The following is a 23,230-nucleotide window of genomic DNA, read 5'->3' as shown; positions in this document are numbered from 1 at the left end:
TTCTCTATGTGAAACCATGTTTTAACTTCTGGTCCCCTCTAGAGCTTCAATGGCAACTTTACCTAAGATTTGCTGCTAGCCACACTAGTGTGAAATTTCCAGCTTCATAGTTAAAGTTTGAGAAGTTTTAACAGCAGAAAGCCAAGCATAATCTTACAGAAAAAAATATCTCAGTTGACTACAAACCTCGCTTTGTACTTGCTGAATTTGTTTCTCGGCATCAGAATGTTTGTCTTTTAGATCTGCATACTCTTCTTCTTTCCTCTGCAAATCTTTTTTCAAATTCAGTACAAGGGCAGAACTCTCAGAAAGAATATTTTCTAGCCTTATGTTAAAAATAAAGAGACAAAGAACATTACTGTTACACATCTCATGGAAACAGCAATTACAGCTTAATCCATGCCCTGCCTGTTGGTTTCTATTTGTAAATAGACTCTTAAATCTATCTAGACCAGTGACAAGATTTAAACAATTACTTTTGAATTTCAGCTTGCTTCTCATAATCAGATGCTGAAGCAATAAATTATTCAGATGCTATTCTGAGGGATGTACAACAAAACCACCAGCAATCCCCATATTATTCTTCATTTCCTTGCACATTCCTGTTTTCCCTTGGAACTCAAGTAGCATACCAAAGCATCCTAAAGTAGTATTTTGGCCATTGATAAGCATGCAGATGCATTAAGTCGAAGGGATGTTCCCATTAACTATTTTTAACTCTAGTTCATTCTCAAAGGGCTCTAAGTTAACTCAGTGGTTACTTACGATTCTACACGTTGCACTTTCTCCATTTCACTCTTTTCCTTTTCCCGAAGAGAATGTTTCATCTGCTCCAAGCTTTCATTTAAAGCCAAACTTTTGAGCTGTTCTTCCAAAGCTTCTACTAACTGATCTCTCTCCTCACGCCACTTTTGAAGATTACGGTCCTTTTCCTCCAGCTGGGCAACAAGTCTTTCCTAAATGAAGAACAGATGAACAGTGAACATCACCTACTACACACTGAACTGTTCTAACACTTCGGTAGTTAGCACCATTTTACAGTCTTAGTAAATGTATGATCTCTTCAAGATCCACAGGAGCTCTAGAAGTAGTTGCACTACAAACTTACAGAAGCAAAACCATGCTTCTATTAGACAACCTACATTACTCTCCTTGTGAAAAAATATTAGTATTATTTAAGAACTTCAATTTGCTCACTTAATGATTACTAATGAGCTTTAGGAAAATAAAGTCACAAAGTGATAATAATACTAAGCTCCTCACATCCTTCTATGCTGCTTGCAGATCCAGAAAGTCAGGACTAACTACTTCCAGATGTAAAAAAAGCTTTGCAGAATGTACAGATTCACATGTTTAAGAAGTTACATGACAAGAGCCCAGCAAACAGCTCAAGTAACTCAAGTGACTTTGTTATCAGTCACTATTTGGAAAGTGATAAAGGAGCAAAACTGTGGCCGTTTGACCAAGTATTTTTATTCAGTATCTGGAGAGAAGTTTGTGGGGTTTCTTTAGAAACTCAATTGCCTTTTCTTCCTTATAAAGGCTTAATGGACTTCTGCTTTGCAGAAAAGAGAACAAACAAAAGCTATTGTACAAAATACTTTCTTAGCCTCATTAAATAGTGATCTATTTTTCAACTGTAATTTTCTTATTGATGTCCCACATACGTGACATTTCATTATGCACTTATGAAAGATCTTTCTTTTTGTGGCCCCCCCATTCCTTCCTTTTCCAAATCAAGCAGTTCTCATATGGGCTTTGGCGCATAAGAAAGCAAGGGGACTTGGACAAGCTGCTCTTATGCACCCTTACTGTTAATACTTGGTATGTAGTTGTCTCCAAACTACAGGCACCAGACAACTCTGCCAGGACCTCATCACTTACAGTTTCTGCTTGTTGCTTTTCGTAATGTTGTCGGTCCTCAGCAAATTGTTTCATTTCTTTGTTGCGAAGATTCTCAGCTTCTTTTATCTGATTTAGGAGCTCTTCTTTCTCCTCCAGCCACTTTTTTCTATCAGTTTGATACTTAGTCTCACTTTCCTATTTCAAAGAAACCAAAAATGAAATAGTGAGTCATTAAGGAATAAAAGTCTTAAAAGCCAGGTCATCATTAAATAGACTTGTTTCTGCAAGATAACAGAAACATTAGCAGTTTTTACTACAGAATATTCCCAAAGGCAGGTATTGGATAATCATTTGTTCTTTTCCATTAAAAAATAATCATTTCCAGTATTTCTTATTCAGACTGGAGAGCCTCCATAAAACATCTCTTTTTCTTTATAAATGTTCACACAAGCTTTACAGAACTTACACCAAAAGTCAGTATAAGAAAAACTCTTTTAACTTAAAAACTTCTAACACTTTACGCTGCCTTGCAGCAGTTGTAGAAAAACTTGCAGCTCCTTTAGGGTTGAAAGACAAAGAAAAGCAACATAGTTTACACTGTAGGAGTAGTCTCCTTTCCTATCAAACCTACTGGCAGACATTCTCATATATAGGACAGAGCACCTGAGAAACTGCTTGGAAAAAATAAAAGTCTTTTAACCAAGGAAAATTAGTAGACCCGCAGCCCAACAAAAAAGGCTTCCTGGTGATAAAGTTAGATGATGATTTTGATAGCTTATATTAGTTGCCCGAGCAACTAACAGAAAACAGTTTTGACAAATACACCGTAAGTTACAATTTGCTTTGAGTTAGTATTCCTTTCTTGCAAACAACAATTGTATAAGTATACTCTGCTTATAGCACATTGACGTGGTATAGAATGAAGCAATGAATGTTCAACTTTCCCCTCTTCTTGAAAAAGTGAATTGGCTCTGCGCATTAAAAAAAATATCATGAATAAGCTTACTCAAGGTGAAGGAGGAAAGAAGTTCAGAACCATTCCACTAACAGAGTGGATGTAACCTATTGTATACTCACTTAGAAAACTCCCACTGCCAGCCCATTACTTTTATTTAAAAAAACAAACAAACAACAACAACAAAAAATAACATCAGATGGGATAAGACAACTAACTGTTCAGAGGCCAGCAAAAGAAGCATTGCTCATGGCAGCATAATGTAGGGAAGGCTACACTTCCTATACTATGGGGGCATCAGTGATGCCATTCTTAACGTACCACAAAAAAGCTGCACCTGGTCCCTATTGCATGTTGCACTGCAGCTTTTACAGGAAGTTTCTGTAATCAATATAACAGTTTACTTTATTAAGTTACAACTTTGAAGTTAAGTTACCTCCAGCTCTTTTTGCAGCTTTATTAATTCTGTATTGTTTACATTCAAATTTGCCTCATCACTTTTGTTGTTCTTTTGCTGCCAGTCACTATTTCTCTGGTATTCCAGCTCACTGTATTTCTGTTTCCATGCAATCAGTTCTACTCAATACACAAAATGAGGTTAGATAGCATATCATTTCAAATATATATTTGAAATACCACACCAATGACTTTTTACTAAAGCTGCTTCAGTTTTATCTGCTACAGACATAAAGAAATAACAGAAGCCTTTAACTACAAGAGATTTGTTGTTTACTATGGAACGTTAATGCCTAAGTAACAGTTACATGAAAATGGAAGTGGCTATCACAGTACATCTAAACCCCTTTTGCATCCCTGCTCCCTTTCCCTGGAAAGATTACCTGAAGCTAATTTTTGGTTCTCTTCTAACTGAGCTTGAAGCATTTCATCTTGTTCAAGCTGCATTTCCTCTTGTTCTTCTAATGTCATCCGCATAACTTCAATTGTTCTATCCCTTGCACACAGATCTGAAGGATTGAAAATTTACAGATGAACTCCCTACTAGCTCCCATTATTCTCAAATCAAGATTCTCCAATGACCAAAAGCTCTTTTAAAAGAAATAGAGCATCTCCATTGAAATATTTACATACAAATATATGCAGACATGTTTTAAAATCGAAACACAGAAGACACAAAGTCATTAGCAATGTGACAACATTTACACAGATATTCCACACACACACACACACACACACACACACACACAAATAATGGCTGACCGTCACATAGTTGGTCATAGTCTTCGGAGATATCTTCCATCCTCTCAGTTTCCACCAGCTCCTATATTTCATGTTGAAAGAAAAGCATACACAGTAAAAACAAGCAGAATCTTTAAGACAGCCTAGAATTAATAAGTTTTTCATATAGCATAAATAAGGACTAAAGCTGATAAAAAGAGTTTATGGTAAGACATTTCAATTAACATATCGTGATGTCACTCAACAAGATCAGGTTACATGCATGTATTACATATGTATTTACTATGCAGATTATTGTATTTAAAGCAATCTGCCAGTGCTCTGTAGTGACTAATTATTTGAATATCTTTCATGGTCTACCACTAATTTCAGTTGGCCACTTTCATTTTGTTCCAATTTTTTTTTTTTTTTGACCTTTTTCCTGTTGCTTGGAAAACCTGCATCATTCATTTAATAAAAAATAAGAGCAAGTAAAATACCTGCTTAAGTTGTTGGATATAGAAGTCTTTATAATCCAGCTCATCCTTAAAATAGTTAATAACCCTTTCAAGTTCATACGTCTTGATCCTGAGGGATTCCTCCACAGAACGCATCGTGGACACCTGTAATGTAAGCACAGCTCACGGTTCATTAAAAGACTTCTGTAATCCAACCTGGCCAAATACTTCTTTGTTAAATAAAGAGGAATTCACAAACAAGTGCTGAGTAGGAAAATGACAGCAAGTGCAAGGTTACCAAGGAAGACATGAATTCGTTTTTAAGCTTCAATTTTCCACCCCAAGCACACCCAATAAACTTTCAGACTAAGATCCTGCAAAATGGGTTTTAAAATATCTTCTTGTTTAATAATTAAATTTTAACTATTAACATCACTGAAGCTGAAATTGAAGAAAAAAAATATACATGCTTATATTAAAGAGCCTCTGGAAATTAGTCTATTTCTCTTCAAGTAAATAGCATTCTTCTTCCCAGTTATCAGCGTTTTTTCACAAGACTTAGGTTTTAGGCTTTGGAGTTACAAACCTCGCTTTGTACTTGCTGAATTTGTTTCTTGGCATCTGAATGTTTGTCTTTTAGATCTGCATACTCTTCTTCTTTCCTCTGCAAATTTTTTTTCAAATTCAGTACAAGGGCAGAACTCTCAGAAAGAATATTTTCTAGCCTTATGTTAAAAATAAAGAGACAAAGAACATTACTGTTACACATCTCATGGAAACAGCAATTACAGCTTAATCCATGCCCTGCCTGTTGGTTTCTATTTGTAAATAGACTCTTAAATCTATCTAGACCAGTGACAAGATTTAAACAATTACTTTTGAATTTCAGCTTGCTTCTCATAATCAGATGCTGAAGCAATAAATTATTCAGATGCTATTCTGAGGGATGTACAACAAAACCACCAGCAATCCCCATATTATTCTTTATTTCCTTGCACACTCCTGTTTTCCCTTGGAACTCAAGTAGCATACCAAAGCATCCTAAAGTAGTAGTTTGGCCATTGATAAGCATGCAGATGCATTAAGTCGAAGGGATGTTCCCATTAACTATTTTTAACTCTAGTTCATTCTCAAAGGGCTCTAAGTTAACTCAATGGTTAGTTACGATTCTATATGTTGCACTTTCTCCATTTCACTCTTTTCCTTTTCCCGAAGAGAGTGTTTCATCTGCTCCAAGCTGTTTTTCATCTGCATAACTTCTTGAATCAGATTTGCTTCTTTGCTACTTAACTCTTCAAACTTTTTGTCTGCATTTGCAGACTTCTCCTGCAGAGTTGCTGTAACTGTCTCCAGATTAACAATAATAGATTCTTTTTCTTTAAGTAATTCATTGAGTTTTGACACATTGTCTTCCATTGTCTTGGAAGCCTCCAGGAGATATTCAAGCTCTCTTATTTTTACCTCACAGTTGGCAACTTCCTCCTGAAATTGTGCAATCACTCTCTGATCTTCTGCAGTCTTTTCTTCAAACTCCTGAGTTTTCTTCTCTATTTGCTCATGTAACTGATTCACAAGATCTTCTTCCTGACTAGTGTGAGTTGTAATCTCACATAGCTTCATTACAAGTTGACGATTATGATTTTCAGCATTATTCAGTCCCGCCTTTAGGTTTTCATTGTCTTGAAGCAGTGCTTTGATGTGCTGACTTTTTTGTGAGGAAACATCAACAATACTTCTGCATACTTCCCAAATCCTTTCAAGACTATAGTTAAAGGAGAGGTCCTGCACATGATCTGAGATGGAAGAAGTCTGTGACTGAATGCATGCAGAACTAATTTGAGATGTCCCTGGCTCATCTTTTTCAGAGTCTGAGGAATCCTTTACACTGACAAAGTCAGTACCGATGGCGTGAAACTCTAAGTGACATTTGTATAATTCATCTAATTTGGTCCGCATTTCTTTTACTTGTGACACTTTATCAATTATATATTCTTTGGCAACTTCTATGTTGTTAGTTAGTTGGGCATTTTTGTCTTCTAGTGTCATATTTATAGATTTCTGTTCATCCAGTTCAGAAGCAATTTCCCGATAGTCAGCTTGACCCTGCAGAATTTGTTCACGGAGGGCATCAGCTGTTTCTTCAGAAAAAGAAAGCTCAATACGCAGGCTTGTTACCTGCTTACTGAAATCTTCTTTTTTATTTTTTTCTCTTCTGCATTGTTCTTCAAGCACAGCTAAATGATGTTCCAAGATTTCAGTTCTTTCCCTCAGTGCTAGTACTTCCTTTCGGTACGCGGAGCACTTTTGTTTCATGTGTTCAATTGTCCTTTGCTCTACAGTGTTCTTTTTCTTTCTCTCATTTACAACTACTGTAAAACAAACAAACAAACAAACCAAAAAAAAAAGGGGAAAAGGAATGTAGCTCAGATTGATTAAAATAATTATTACATAGCAGTTCACAACACCAAGTAGCAACTTCTAAGTGAAACACTGTCGTAATATGCAAGCCATGCCCTCACATCACATAGTATTTGATACTAGTGAAGGAATTAAAGTCCTCTGAACACGTAATCAGGTGCCTCAGATTTCTATACAGAATTAAGAGCAAAAGGTTTTCAGTCTGGAAGAACACTTTTACCATGGCACTACTCAAACCTTCCACTCCACACCAGTAGAAAATCTAATTAGATTTAAGAAACATGGGAACGAGATAGATAATTCACAGCTATATTCTTTCTATCTTCCGTGCTTCAGCAATCCCTATAAGGCAGCCAGGAATCACTCCATCTACATCTAAATGGTAGATAAACAGTTCTCTAAGAAATTTCATTCCAACTCACAGTCCTCTTACTTTCAAAAGAAAGATAAAACCCTGGACAAGTTGATCACTTAAGTGTTGATATCTGTCTCTCTTATTCAGTTGATCTCTAAACAAAATATGAGGATTCCTACTTCTGTCCACACTTACTCTTTTGCATATAAAGTTCACTCATAAAGTTGTACAAATTTGCAGATTCAAGTTTCCATAAATATTCCATTAGCTTGGGGCTGTTTTTTTCTTTAACTGGTGAGCAATTAGCTAAAATCACATGCATTTTCTTTCTATCAAAAGCAACTTCTGTATTTCAACATTGCTTTAGAATCCAGTTATGTCCATTCCATAATATGCATACTTTAAGTATTAAAAAAAATAAATATAAGTCAAGACTTACTAGGAATTGGGTCACCACAACAATATATTCAATGGTGATTCTTGTACAGTCCTTTTATTACTACAATGCAGAATTTTATAGTGCCCACGTGCAGCCTGCATTACATACAGATTCACATGTACTGCATGGAAACAGCCTCTTAACTCATCTAAGGAGTTTTATATACAGCCCTCAACTGATTTAAAAGTCATACTGAAGAAACAGCAGTGGCATATTCCACCCCAAACCAGGTTTTGGGTTTTGACTGCTCACCCAGCAACACTAGTGAGGGGAATATGATTTATAAGTAATCTAAACACTTTATGCTGAAAACAACAAGCAAGTACTAAAGCAAGATAAATAAGACTAGGGAGAAGATGTGTAATGTTCAGTCTAGAAGCTCCTTACAGAGGAAGTAGGGAAAAAGCATTATTACAGAGCATAGGAAACAAGACCTAAAAGCTCAGAGAATGGTGTAAATACCCTGAACTTGAAGCTGAGATAACCTAGCATCTCCTAAAACACTTTTGCTCGTGCTACTTATATAACTAATTCTACAAAAGAACCAGCACAACATACCTGTGCTCATTGTTCTACTGTGTATATTTAACATAGCTAAAGAATATATATTAAGAGTTTTTTGAAATTGGACGCTATTAATACTCACAAATAGAAGAAAATTTTAACATGATTGAATACTCAGTACTTCTTAACCGAAAACTTCATGCTGACATTGTGACTATTAGCTACCCATTTTAATTCCTATGTGGAGCATTGCTGTCATTAATTTTTAAATGAGAGCTTTGGTCATATGATTTGAACAAACCCACTACTATTTGGAGTATGGAGGAGTCCACATCCCTCCCTCAGTCTCTGGTAAGATGCTTATATGTGATGCCATTCAGTGGTCACATTAGGATTCAATATTTATGCCAAATAAAGGCAGCAGGGACAAATCATCCAAGAACAGCATCTCATCCAAAGAAGGCCTTGACTTTCTCCCTTGCACATATTTTGCAAGAGGAATAGAAGAAAGGAAGGGAATACAGCTAAGTTTTACATTTTCCCTTCTACATTGTATATGCCTTCCGTAATTCTAGGAACACTGATGCTCAGCTGTGCCCAGAAGTGAAGTTACATGCATCAGAGCTTATCCAAACCATTTTGCTCAAATATTGCTCATGAGCGAGCAATTAGCAGGTCGTCAACAATTTTGATAGTTGCTTCAGGAAAAACAAAACAAACAAACAAAAAAAAGCACTTGAGCAGCTGATGCTACTCAGAAGATCAGCAACAGCAGTTGAAACAATCCTAAAGAAACTGCTTTAAAACTATTACCAAATCTGCAAGTGCATCAACAGATGAGGAAAAAGCAGCAAAAAGGAAAAAAATAGTGCCAAAAACTTTTAATCCTAAGCATTCAAAAATGAACAGCATAGGACCTTCTGAAAAAGGGATATTTACATAACAGTTACTTCTATTTACAGTTTAACACAGTGGCTTTTCTCCTTATACCATAAGGTAACGTGCTTCACAGCCTTTTGCTTCCTATCCGGAATAGGAAGCAATTTATTGTTTTGGAAGACACCCTGTTCAACGATGGAAGAAACTGTACCTTTCTTTGGAGGTGGCTCTTCCACAGTAGGCTTATCTTCATCACTACTGCGCTTTCTTCCCACTTCCAACTCAGTTTTCTCTTGTTTCAGTGCTTTAACTGAAAGCACTGAAAATTGGATGCTTTCAGTTCCTTTATTAGTGTTCTCTTCTGCCGGTTCTGTTTTAATGGTAGTTAAATGGTAGGTAGTCTTTTCCTGTATTGATATAAGATCAGTTACATTGAAGCTTAACAAAAGGAGCACTTAAGTCTCAGTAATCTTCTGTAGGCAAATATTTACACAAAACCATACAGCTAAAATATTTACCTGGTGACTCTATAGACATCAGTTACAAATCTCAATAGCAGACAGAACAAGTACACCTTCAGATAATGACAAGTGCAATACTCGGTAGAGTATACAAGGGAAAGCAAGAGCCTAGCAGGTTACAAAGTAAAAGACTTGCACACAATCAAGAGTTTACCAGTTTATCAAAGAATTTCCTGTTTCCAAGAAGTCAACAAAATTACAAACATGGTCAAAGAGCAAATGGTCAGCTCTCATACAAGTTCATCACATCACACTTCTGCTAAGCTGCTAAAATCACTTTCATCGTGACAGATATAATCCAACTTTAAAGCTTAGTCAGCTCTGTCACGCATATTTTAGATTGTGTCCTTGACCACAAGTGAAGCTTCCTTACTTACAAGATGACGACTGTTAAGCCATGCTGGCACTGCCAAGGACTGATTATTCATCTTTAGTAGCTTATGAAAAGAAAAGCCTCAGAAGTGTTCAGGCCACACAATCTTACAGATAGAGTTGGAGCCTTGTTCTTGGAAGAAGTAATAGGTGAGGACATGACTACTCATCACAGTCAGCTTTAATACCATGGAAATACTAAGTTGCAGTGATGCAGACAGTCAAAGACTAAGAAGGGTCAAGTTGCTAAGCTTACAAGGTTAGAGATCTGAGTGACAGAATTAACTATAAATGTTTTCAGAGCTACTTCAGGCTACCAAACATCAAAAAATGAACAAAAACCACCAGAAGTGGTATGCACACATACTTAATCAAGCTAGTCTTCACATATTCAGTAGCTCGCAGTACATTAGTCAGGATAAAGTTTTATGGACTGCATAGAACGTGGAAATATCCTGACCATTCCTACTCGTACTTCCAACTCTACTCAACATACTTTTACTGTTGCTCTTCCTCTGATGTAGGAGTGTGAGGCAGGAGTTAGTGGAACACGCTGATATTTTTGTTGTTTGTGTTAACAACAACTACCTTCAGATAAATTTGAATTGTTTACAATTTCAAGCGAGTACCAGCTACATACAGAAAATCAGTTTTCCAAAAATGTGTTGATTACAAGCATAGAATTAGTGTTTTCCTTTTTTTGTATAAGGATACGGAGATGTGTAAAACTCACATAATCTTTTACTTTTTCTTCTAAATGAGATTTTAAGTCTTGTAGCTCTGTAATAATGTCATCTTTCTGCACCTTGATTGAGATTGGAAATAAAAAAATAAAAAAAATTCAGTCATCAGTTTCTAATGTAGTGTTAAGTAGCTGAATTACACAATGCATTAAAGGCAAATTCAGTTAAGCTAAGCTCGGTAAGAAATCTATTAATTGAGCCTACTGGAATAGCATTTTAAGCTACCACAAGTTGGTATTAATTAATTAATTAATTAAAACAATTTTACACAACATCTTGATAAAGTTACCTCAGTTGCTTCTTTAAGTTGCTCAACAGACTCATCCAATTTAATCATCTGCATTTCAAAGTCTGTAACACACAGAAAAGGTTGTATTACATAAGTAGCCAATAGATAGTTTATTAAGTAATCAATTTTTCCAGATATTCTAATGTTTAGGTAGCTTTTGAACAGATTAATTAATTTGCATGTGGTCTTCACTTATTGGGAGTGATTCAAAAGTTTTCTATAATTCTTGGAATGAAAACATTGCATCAACAAGACATAAAGAAGAGTAGAGATTACAATATAAAAGTAAAAATCAAGATATAGACATTTAACCCCATACTTACGAAAGCGTAAAGCTGCTAGTTGCAGTTTAAAGGAGAGGGGGAAAAAAAAAAAAGAAAAGAAATAACCAAAAACCGTGGAATTGCTGAACCTGAATATACACAAGGAACCAACTATCATTTATCTACAGGCTATGGTTCCAAAGGTAGAACATCTCCTCTAATTCCTACTCAAACTGGTTATTTCTATTTTAGATTAATGAACTATTTCTGTCTTCTACCTTTCACATTGCATAACTCACCTTTGTTCTTCTGCATCAGCTCTTCTTCAGTTTTAAGTAGTTTGCTGTTTTTCTCTGTTAGCTCTTCTTTGGTCTCCATCAGTTCAAAGTTAGTTTTCTCCAGCTGCTTTTCAAACCAGCCAATATCTTCCTTCGGGTCCTCCAGGGATACAATGGAACTATGTGCTGCCTCAGCTTGCTCTTTAATATCCATGACATCATAATGCACAGAATCAAGAATGCCCTCAGGATCAACACAGGTGTCAGGCACTATGCTATGTTCTCCACCCTGAAACGTAATTTATAATCAGTTAAAACTGGTGAATAGCTGACTACATAATAGCTGTTATTTCTACACATAGTCTGGATAGCCACTATGAACACAGCCATACAAGAAGTTTTTAATTTCAGCTTCAAAACCCACCTCACAAATTCACATACAACATGACAGTGATTCATATGGGGGGAAGATAAGTGGCATTCTAGTAACAGCTAATATATTTTATAGTATTTGATGTTTGGTCACTACTTAAACCAGTTTTCAAGAAATTACAAAAGAGTTATTGCAGACTCCAATCCTGCTTTTAACCTCAAGAGTTTCACTAGGCCAACAATGTACAAGAACTGCCACTTCATGCAGCCATAGATTTCTGCTTTTTTTATGTTTTGAGTTTCCAGTTGCATTCAATGCAACTGATCATCATCTTTTCAGTTCTTTGTCTTGCAGCGCCACATCACCCTCATAGGCTGCTCCCTCTACTTTCACACTTAACCTCTTTCAGATAAGGCCACAATCCAAGGGCACACATCCATCAATTGTGCTTCAAACACAAACTCTCAGCACTTCCAAGTTTTCCATCAAGACTGTAGCACTGATCTGAAAGCTTAACTTCTTCAGTGTTATATCATAGCACTCACTCCTACCCATTCCGCTTAACCCCCACTTTCCCACTGAAGCATCTGATGGCCATAACACAGCTTTTCAAACTCTTTACTGCTCCACTTCTTTTGTCAACACTTGAACTGGACAATATTCAAAATTACAACAGCAGCAAGATATGGGGTAGCTGGATTTGCTTTCCTACATGGGATCATATTTTGAGAAGAGAGAAAAATTAAGTAAATAGCATAAAATCTCCTCCAGATGTAACAAGTTGCTTCTTGTTAGGTTGAATACTTTTTAGGAATGAGATTCTCAGAAGATGCTTCTGCCCTCACGCCCCAAAGAAACACAAAGACCCCAGTAGAGATTTTTAGAAAACTCTGTAGGAAAATTAAGCTCAACTAAAACACTAAATTAAAAATCCTGACTGCTGTATGGAGACAAACACCCAGATTCACTACAGATACTACACAAATAGATTCATATTCTTAGAAGAACAGAATTTTTTCTTTAAATGCAAATCATAAGTACTGATCAACAAAATAGACTACAACATACTCACTTTTTGTGCAATAGCTGAGAATCTTAGCACATTGAGTGTTTCTTCATAGGTTGAAGCACACTGGCTGATGTTTGCTAACATGTGTATCTTCCCTTTTCCACTGAAGAATCCCTGAAGAAAGTGTGTTAACTTACTTTCACGAAACGGTATGTGCTGCTGCACCCTTTGAAGACAAAAACCACAACAAATCCCATTAGCAGAAGTTAACAGCTTCATTTCAATGTGAGAGCTATCCAAGTGGAAGACAACACATTAATAACTGCACTAGTCTTTAAATCATTTTGAGTTGTGGGTTGTTTTGAATTTAATCTTTTTGCTAGTTTGCAGACAGGTTGTATGATTGTTCCAGCTACTATGCAGCCATTATCTTCTTAGACAACCCACGAGAACATTTAAAACAAAAAGTACATTCAACATCCAGCCTAAGATAGGTCATACAGCCTCACGTTAGCTTAAATTCTCTCTCACCTTTCTCTTTCCCTTACCACATCTGGCAAACTGACCTATCTACTTCTAAGAAAACAGTACCCAACAAAATCAGAGATAAGCACTCTCTCAGTATATTGTCTCTAGGAAAGGACAATAGTAAATACTTTGGAAATAAAGAAGCATATACTTATCACAACATCTCTGGTGTTTCCTAAACCAAGGTTAAGTCACTGAATCAAACAGCTGGTGATGTACAGAAAATTAGGAGAGAACTCCTAAAGCGTGACTAAACACACTGTTCTCTAGTGAGGTTACCTGCTGGACTCTTTACAGCTACTGAATTCTGCCAACAGAGCTAAAAGCTTCACATAGCTACGCTCCTGTCACAACACACGTGACCCATAAGTAGCTTTAGTGCAGGAGTGGTAAATGAGTTCTTATTTTAAAGAAAATTACTATCAAAGTCATCACTACATTTCCCCCATATTGTTAAAATTTCAAGTGATCAGGACCAACAAATAAAACAGTTCTGAATAAATCAAAGCACTTTAAGCAGCAGCTAATTTTAAGGAATCCTTCTTCCCTAGAAAGGACAGACAGATAAGAGACTAATCCAGTAGCAAGGCCTATTTTCATCTACTTTTAAGCATAACAGAATTTGAATAGGCTACCAGGCACAGTGTGGCATTTCATGAACACAGAGCTCACCTAATCTTTGGGACAGAAAGACACCTTCAAATGAGAATCAGCAGAGAATTCTGCAATTATATCCAGCTGTGACTGTAAATAAATACTACATTGTTTAAAATACAGAAAGCTCTGTCTGCACTCATTTAGAGCACAACCTCAGACAGAAGTAGCAAGCAGGCTTTCTTCTCTCTGAATTTGGTTAGCTAGATCAGAAAGAATGATGAAGTTGCATCAAGGTTTGGAAAAAAAAATATATATTTATATATGTAATTATATATATCTATATGTATATATGTAATTATATATATCTATATATAATTTTTCTTTTCCAAATTATATATATATATAATATATATATTCTGACCATGTCTCTTGGCTAGGACAAAGCACAGCAATATCCCTGAGGAAAACTGTTACAGCAGAACTAAATGATAAATGCAACTAAATAACAAAGGAGGAAAAGGTCTAACATTTCACACATTTAAAGTGAAAATAGTGAAAACAAATTTTATAATCTGCCCCAGGACTTGTTTGAGAAGGCAAGGCCAGAAAAAAAAAAAACTAAACCACAACGCTAATTTGCTTAAGTCTATGATAACACATTCAGAAATTTAGAACTGGAATGGTTTTATTTGAAAAAACAAACAAACAAAAAACAACAACAAAAAGAAGGCAAGTTTATAGATCACTTTCTTAGATCATTAAGTCTTCACACATCTGCAGAAGCCTACAGATAGTTTTCACTCATAACATAGTTTCGTACTCTGCATTTTAAACAATAGTTTAAACATTGTACATGATATCTGAAATCTACAACTAGTTTACAGTTTGTACAAGGACTTACTTTGACTGCTGACTGATCTTGAGTGCACTAATACACTTGCTTAGAGTTAGGAGAGATGCATTGATATTTCCACTCTCTTTCAGTCTGTCACCTTCATTGCACGTCTTGGTATTCCTTTCTGAACCAGCAAGATCACACAGTGATAATCTGAAGGCAGATAAGGAAAATTAAGTTTTCTTGCCTTTGAATGTACATTGATTATTTATCATTTCCAACACAACCACTCCTCCTAGAGGAACAATTTCTTGAACCCTTTCATGCTTTTTAATGTTGCTTTCCTAGTGAAGTTGCACACTACTTCCTGCCAAACTCTTTTCCAACACAGCTTTCATTTTTCTGCCATATTCTTCCTTCTGAGGATTTACATTAGTTCAGAAGTTGAGTGAGAAGGATAAAGGAACACTGTGTGGAACAGTGGGCACAAGATATAGAACAGCATTACAACTTGATGGTTTAGTACTGCATGACAGGAAATGGGGAACCACCACTCATACAGGAGGCTGTATCAGGGAACCTAGTGTCCGTAGCCCAATATCAATACATCAATACTGAAAGTAACTGACAATTTCATCCTAAAAGAAGAAGGGAACTCTGCTCTGAACTTACTCATTGACTCGTGTCACTCGTGGCATTTCAAGGTCTTCAATTCTTAGTACCTTAATTGTAAATATACTGTGGCTAAAAGGAGAAATGAAGCAAGGTCAATAGCCAGAAATACACACATTTTCTAAAATCTGTAACATCTGTTCAAAACACTGCTGGATTTATTCCAGATTCAATTAACAATAATTCTACTAGATGCATTAAACCTTTTAAAGCGACATTCCGTCTTGGTTTATTTTGCTTTTCTTCCCCCTCATGAACCACCATTACTTACATGGAAGAAGGCTTAGTTGTTTTGTTGAGAGTTTTTGATAAAACACTTAGCTTTTGTATGCACTTATCTGCTTGAAGGACTAATCCTTCTAGTTCAAAGCACTAGAATCACAAACTGTCACAAAATATCACATGGAACACTAGATATCAAGCCTTTTTAAAGCCTCTTCCCCGAAAAAAAGCCATAAACAATATTTTCATTCATCCCTCTTCCCCACACTATGTTACACCCAATGTTAGTGAAAGTTTCCCACCTTCAGCTGGAGCAAGTATTTAGCTTTGTGCTTGCAAAACTCCGGTGTTTCTGTCCCAGTTTAAAAAGTCTGAAAGCTTCTTTAGAATCAGAAATCTGAACCCACTGCAAACCTTTCAAAAGAAGGAAAAGTGATTTTTGCAAGCTTCGCTAGCAAAAGAGAAAGTGAACAAGAAATAAGGTATACAAACTAAGAACATTTAGTTAAGACAATAAAATACTTCATTAACTCTGCCTCAAACATACGACAAGCTGATGGCAGATAAGACTAAGATTCTTCCTCCCACAGAAAAGGGCAAGGTATAGTATAGCACAACAGTTTATCCTACCAGTATACTAAAGTATGTTCCATCCAAATTAAGCAAGCAGCCTTAGTACTGAAAGTACAAAAGCTAAGTTCTTAAACTACAGAAGCCGAAAGTTTGTATTCATTGGTGCAGAAGTCAGTCTGAGAAGTTTTTTGTTTTAGCTTGTAGTTTTTATTGGGGATGGATTATCTGGATTTTGTCTGCATTATAACGACTGTATGGCTCTCATTTTCAAGGATGATGAAGGCAGTGGAGTTCACACAGGCTTTATGGGCAAAGTACAGGAATAAGGAGAATACTGTTGAAGATGCAGATACGTACATGTAGCTTGTTGCCTTCACATTCAAGCAGACACTTCTAGAGCTACACTGAACACATTTAAGAGTTTTCTATCTCAGAAGAAACATGTTACACTATTCCATGACAAGCTTGGCAGTTTGCAAAGTATTCTAGTTACCTTTTACGTAAGAATATCCCTTGATGTCTTGAGCAAGGCAAAGTGTCCTTTTTTTTCTGTCATTTGATAAAGGAGCCAGTAAATCATAAAAACATTCATTGTAAATCTCAAAAAATGAAACCCAGAGAACTTCACAAAATCATCTATAGATAATCTGCTAAGTTGGTCTGATCCTTCTGAGAGATTTTCTGCACCTGCAAAGTAGAAAATATTACAAGTCAATGTAGAGACAGTAAAACTAGCTGCATTTAAAAATAAGTAATAGTTAAGCTTACAGCTTAAAACTTTTCCCAGAACATAAACACAGAGAATCCCCACCTCTCATACAAACACCAAGTATCTGGAAGTCAAGACGCTTGCCCTACACATTTGCAAAGACACGCCTGCTATAAAGCTTGCTTTTTCACTTCCAAAACCCAATCTAACATCTATAGTTGGGTTAGAAATATTCAGAACTCTTCAGTCTTTACAATATAGAGAACTGAACTAGTAAGGACACTTCGTTCTGACTTTTTAGGGAAAAAAAAAGTATTTAGTGAGTTCTTAAGTGCCCTAAAGGCCTGTCGGAAAACCACTAGGGATCTTATCACAAATCGTACTCTTTTTCTTTGTTTTACTTTCACCTCATAAAACCAGGTTATGATAGATGTCCCAGTAGTCTCCTAGCCATTTTATTCCTTCTGTTTTCTGCCCAGATGTCCTGCCCATTATTCCGTTCTGTTACAAATAAAAGCTAAATAATCCTTTTATTATCAGCATTAGCCAAAAAAGCCAGTCGTTGACCTTACAGAAGCTTTTCTAATTGCTACTGTTTAATATAAAACATACCCTTAGAATCAGCTGGGGATTTGTCATTAGTGCTGTTGTGATGGTCTACCTACGAAAGAAAACAGAGACTTTAGGATTTATTATTGATGTACAGCACCAATACACCACTGGTTGCTTTTATTTATTTATTTATTTGTTTATTTATTTATTTTAAAAGCAGCTGTATTGCTCTACCAGAAAACAATACAGTATAGTTCCAAGGTGCCAACACAAAAATCCTGGCTACACGTTTTGACTGGTTTCACCTTACTACTCATTTCTGACAATTCCTTTACTATAAGATCTGATGCATTTCAGCTTCCTGATTCAGAAAGAAAAAGAACAAATAGGGAGAGAATCCCCAACAGGAAAAGGAGTTATTTAATAAGATGATTTTCAATAGCCCATTTATAATCTGCATTTTACCCTTCATGAATCTTGGACTCCTGAAATATTTTTCTTATTGGGATTTTCTTAATTCAGGACTTCCATATCCTATGGCTTATTAGGTCAACTCTCAGAAAAGGAAGTTAAGGTAGAATACTTGATCACTTAATGTAGATAAGCAGCTTATTATTTCTTAACTCAGGCTATCAAAGTGTTACACAAATGAAGTTATGACTAAATTTTGTAAATATAATATTTTTAAGTAGTTTGGTCATAGAAAATACAGAATAGCTCCCAACATGTAGATCTCATGATGTTCATAGATGTATACTCAGTTCCCAGGCTTCAGGTTGTGTTGCTTTTTTATAGAGCACAAAAGTAGAAAGAAATTCTCATCTACTGAAGAGGAGGAATCTCACCTACCAGATACAGTATGCTTAGAAGTAAAACTTTTAACATAGAAGTTTTCATCTACATGACACTCACCCAGATCTGGCTTTGTATAGTCAGCAAAGCTTGTACCTACTTAGCTTATAAGGTCAAGTATTTTACCTAGGAACACGGGTCTTGAAACTAGAGGAGGCACCTATATCGCACGATCACATCTTAACTCTCTAATGGAGTAGGATGAGATCAGCATATAGCTGTTCACTGCATTTTCTTTCCACATACTCACTAAACCTAGAACAGTTTTACACATCTTTGGTTCATGTAGAAGACAGGTGTTGTTTTTCCCCGAAATACTTAAATATCATTGGAGCCAGACTTCATACTCAGCTGTGCTCTTGAAATAATTCAGAAGGAATTTTACTGCCACCTGCCTTTCACACTGTGAAGTCCACACTTAACCACCTCATCAGTAAGATCAAGTTAACATACTCCACAACTAAAATACCCCAGTGTGGTGTAGCACACCACTAATAAGATGCTTCATTCTTTTTCAGCAGGAACAGAAAGACAAATAGAAAACTGTGTGTAAATACAGAACCCTCTTTCATTACAGAATGGAAAGGATAACACTGAACTATCACAAGATGCATGTACTCATCATTTCTTTATAAAGTAGATTCCTACCTCTTTTGTCAGACGAAGCAACGAATTTTTAAGAGCAATTTCTTCTCTCACTTTGTCATTAGTCAGTTTTACGTAATCTCTCCACCGAATAGGTTTCAGATCCATTTTTGTGTATAGCCTTCCTCCAACAGTTTTAAACAACATATCCATCGTCCTTGGCAAAATACCAACATCATCTTCTGTCCCTGTAAGCAATACACAAAAGAAGGGCCAGGTTACTATTGTAAGCAACATATAAACATAAATGAAGACAAAGATAACTGATTCTAATCTCAAAGTATACACAAAGAATTTAGAGGCCAGTTACAGTCTGAAGCAATGTTTGCAGTGTTACTAGACTGTTCCCTGAAAAATACTGGCTTTAAGCAACAGCTCACATCCCATTCCTTAGACATTACAGGGCATCACTTTAAAACAGCCAGAATATTCTGCATAAGCTTAGCCTTAAGAAGAAAAAATAACCCACAGCAAACTCCCACATTTAACAGACGTGCAGATTTTCAACTGTTTACCAGGCTCCCTTCCCGCTCTGAAACAACCCTGAAATAACAACCAGAGTGATGTCTCTGCTACAACATTCCCTTCGTCCCACAAACCCTATTTAGAAATATCTACAAGTCTCATAAAAACTGTTAGAGTAACTCAGCTCCTTTCCCATTGCCTTTTCTTGGAGCACACAACTACCTCCACATCTTGCCTACTTCACGCCTTAGTTTTTCCACTGTCACTAAATACCAAGCAAGCTTCAGTGTTTTAAAGTCAGTCATGAACACAAGAGAGGACAATACGCAGAAGAATTTCTATAGTGCTGTATGGAAGGTGCATAGAAAGATAATTTTTGAACATACTACCCTGTTGATTCTTAATATTTAAGTCCTAAAAAGGTATTACTATGGGAAAGTCTTCAGCTCCACGCATATAAAACTATTGGAAATACATAGTAACAGAACACTAAATAACAGAAATAAGGGGAACTTGTTTCCTGTGAACCCAATCGTTTCATTTGTTATGACAATATTAAACATAAAAAACAACTGCTCCCAGCCAGAAAGGAGATTGATGTATTATTTCTGTACTACTAAAGCTCAGGGAACACAATCTTCTATGCTGCTGTTATTACTAAAATCAGAAATTTGAAAAAAGATTGAAATACCTTGATCAAATGTTTCAGAATGTTTAATTTCTGCCTACAATAAATCAAACAAACTCAGACATACTTTGCCTTCAAATAAAGAACAGCATTTAAGATGCACGCATTTATAGTAGGAACAAAAACCAAAGTTATTGTAGTGTATGCTGTCTTACACACTTGTAAATTTAGTAATATTTGTTATGGAAGAAGACGACTTTTCAAGGCTACTAGTATTCAAAAGAAGGCAACGTACAAGGCCTGTTGAGTAACTAGGTAAGAAGTCATAACATCTCTCTCTTCTAGAAGTAGTTCTCACTTTAAGAAATTAATTCAAGGAAAAAGCATTTCTGCTCATACCTTGGAATGTGTAAGTTTTCCCAGCATTTGTAACGCCATACGTAAAAACAAGGCAATTACATCCTTCTAAGAACTCTTTCACTGGTTGCTTCACAGTACCTTCAAAGAATTCTTCTTGAGTTGCTTCAGGTCCAAACACCTGAATGTTACCAAGAAGCTGGTTAATCTCTTTATTTTGTTTAAGCAATATTTAGGTACTTGTAAGGAGTCAGATACACGTTGATAATTCTAAAGACAGTTAAGAAAAACTTGTTTGCTTTATATGAAGTAACAGAAGACAAGCAACTTTTTCCATAAATAACTTAAAATCATTTAAAGACAATTAATTTACCTGTGAAAAGGTGAACTTCTGTGTTGCCTGTCCTAAAGTTTTATCGCTCATTCTTCCCAATGAGCTCTTAGGGGACTTCAGTATAATGCTTGTTGAGTCCTCAAGTGAAACACATCCCTATTACAAGGAAGCACAAGTAATGCAGGCATGAAAAAAGTTTTAAAAGGTCATCTTACAGGAAAGAAAACATATATACTTTAAGGGTTGTTTTTTTGTTTATGATTAAATAAATGCCTTACCTGTGACCCATTTGCTCTCTCCCGTGCCGTAAAGGGTTTAATACGCAGGCAAACTTGTATGTGTCCCCTAGGCTCCAAACTAGACCTCTAAAATTAAAGAGCTGGAAGTTAGAAATCTGACTAGATCCTCTGTTTGATGATTAGGACATTAAAGCAGCATTATTTTCATCATCCTATTGTAACAGACTCATTTGTTAACACAGGAAGTAATAATATTTTACTGTTTTCACAAGTGCTTTGGACCCTGCTAAACTTCTTAGTCAGAGCCTAGAATTTCAGAACAAGTACTACTGCAACACACTCCTGTACTGCATTCAGGCCAACTATAAACAAAAGTACTCCATTATTGTGCTTCTGAGACAATGTTAGCTTCATCCACTGATACCAGTGCTCCTCATAAGGTATCAAAGCAACACCACACATCTTGGTCTAGTCTATGCGCAGTCTAAAAGCATAGTGAAGATGATTTTCATCTTCTCTGTAAGATTCTAATGCTTCTTATAAAGAAAAGAATTAAGTTTATTTTTTTTTGGAGAAACAAGCTGCCTTTGTGGTCCTGAGGGCCCCTTTTTGTCACCTGTTGGGCACAGCAAGAGAGCTTTTCTTGTACAAATCTATGCCCTGTGTACCTTTCTCGATCCCAAAACCTAGAGTTGTGGTGCAGACACTGGATGCTGACCAGAGCAGTAAAAGAACAGAAGAGGGGAAAAGCAGATACAGGTAAGACACCTAAAAGAAAGAAAAAGAGCAGAAGAGAAGGAAGGATACGGTTAAGAACAAAGGACAGAAGATGGAAAGTGCTATAGAGGATTGGACTGGACATGAGCAGATCAGAGCTACACCAAGGTGTGGCTTCTCCCTGTGTCCCTATCCACCACTGGCAACATCCCCCAATGACAGGGATGATGCTGCTCCAGCAGCTGATGGGATTGTGGTCTGGGGTTATGTTCTATGCAGAGCCTCCACAACCTGCTACAGACCCCCAGTTCCCTGACACTTCTTTTTTTTCCAGGTGCCTGCACACAAGGAACAGGTGTTCCCCATGCCCTGCATGCTGGTAATTAGTGTGGGCAATTACTGTGTGGGAATTGGGGGAGGGAAATTCAGGGGTGGGATAGTGAGGATGAATTGGAGGGGGCTGGGAAATTGTTTGGGTGGGACTGTAGAGATCAGGCATGACTGCTAGGATGGGGGATATTTGGTTGGAAATACTGTCATTTCTATTACTCATTGCTTTGTATGATAAGTTATTAAATGCTTTATGTTCCCTCTGCTACATCTCTGCTTGCAGTCATTTGTGCAGTGACAAAGGTCCTCAGCTCTACATGCCCCTCCAGGGCAGGATGGAGCACCACAGATGGCAGTGTTCCACAGCTGCCACCAGCAGCCCCAGCTCGTCCCTCCACACCTGAGGTGTGAGTGGCTGTGAGAGGAATGTCTCTGTGGAAGTGCAGCTCATTCCTCCCCTCTGATGGGGGCAGAAGGCATCTGCATTTCCCTCGTGGCTCTTATTTCCTGTGTTACTGTGGGAAATGAGCTGAGCCACTGTGGCTCCCTACTATGGCAAGCTCTGCAGCTCTGCCACTGTCTTTATACTCAGCTGTTCCTGTGTGTAATGCTCCACACTTGGACCCTGCAGAGCCCAAAGGCCTCCTTGGCTGCTGTTACTCACCTGGACATTGAGGGTGCTGTGTCTCCAGTCTGTACCTGCTTCCAGGTGTCACTTGCAAGACACTGCGAGTCCACCTGGTTGGAACTGCAGTCAACAAACACAAATGTGAAAGAAATAAGAAAGGATTCTTTCATTTCACAGGCTTTCATCTCAATTGAAAGATGTTCTGCTGTGCAGCACAGCTGGGAGCATTTCATATGTGCAAAAAAGGGGGATAGGCCCTGGCTGTGCCGGGCCCCAAAGCAGCCCCGACTGTGCTGGGTTCCCCTCTCACCTGGGCCCTGCAGTGGCCTCAGCTGTGCCTGGTCCCCCTCTGCTCTGGGCCCTGAGCTGGCCCCAGCTGTGCCTGGTCCTCCTCCATCCTGGGCCCCAAGGCCCTGCCTCTGCCTGCTCCCCCTCTGCTCTGGGCCCTGAGCTGGCCCTAACTGTGCCAG

The 23,230-nt window shown here is 37.2% G+C and overlaps 2 protein-coding genes and 1 long non-coding RNA gene across 3 annotated transcripts; all 3 read right to left on the bottom strand.

The window, feature by feature from the left end:
• Positions 1-1,798: 1,798 nt before the first annotated feature.
• Positions 1,799-9,430, bottom strand: LOC146754214 (kinesin-like protein KIF20B). Its single transcript, XM_085527481.1, has 8 exons — positions 9,241-9,430; positions 5,600-6,803; positions 5,021-5,159; positions 4,477-4,599; positions 4,019-4,079; positions 3,640-3,765; positions 3,279-3,376; positions 1,799-1,843 (listed from the first exon to the last, which is right to left on the bottom strand). The coding sequence occupies exons 2-8, from the start codon at positions 6,745-6,747 to the stop codon at positions 1,799-1,801; spliced, it is 1,740 nt and encodes a 579-aa protein (XP_085383607.1). The 5' UTR covers positions 6,748-6,803; positions 9,241-9,430.
• Positions 9,431-10,682: 1,252 nt separating this feature from the next.
• LOC146754213 (uncharacterized) lies at positions 10,683-11,780 on the bottom strand. Its single transcript, XR_014938863.1, has 2 exons — positions 11,517-11,780; positions 10,683-11,016 (listed from the first exon to the last, which is right to left on the bottom strand). It is a non-coding gene; the product is annotated as an uncharacterized LOC146754213 (long non-coding RNA).
• Positions 11,781-12,618: 838 nt separating this feature from the next.
• Positions 12,619-22,916, bottom strand: LOC146754212 (kinesin-like protein KIF20B). Its single transcript, XM_085527591.1, has 9 exons — positions 22,797-22,916; positions 21,125-21,211; positions 20,886-21,002; positions 20,555-20,693; positions 19,066-19,250; positions 16,034-16,145; positions 15,510-15,581; positions 14,904-15,050; positions 12,619-13,103 (listed from the first exon to the last, which is right to left on the bottom strand). The coding sequence occupies exons 3-6, from the start codon at positions 20,934-20,936 to the stop codon at positions 16,053-16,055; spliced, it is 468 nt and encodes a 155-aa protein (XP_085383717.1). The 5' UTR covers positions 20,937-21,002; positions 21,125-21,211; positions 22,797-22,916; the 3' UTR covers positions 12,619-13,103; positions 14,904-15,050; positions 15,510-15,581; positions 16,034-16,052.
• Positions 22,917-23,230: the final 314 nt, after the last annotated feature.

Source organism: Coturnix japonica, chromosome W (assembly GCF_054131305.1).
Source record: "Coturnix japonica strain WE chromosome W, WE-NBRP24, whole genome shotgun sequence".
Taxonomy (NCBI): domain Eukaryota; kingdom Metazoa; phylum Chordata; class Aves; order Galliformes; family Phasianidae; genus Coturnix; species Coturnix japonica.
The sequence above is the reverse complement of the archived record's forward strand: the minus strand, read 5'-3'. Positions and strand labels throughout refer to the sequence as shown.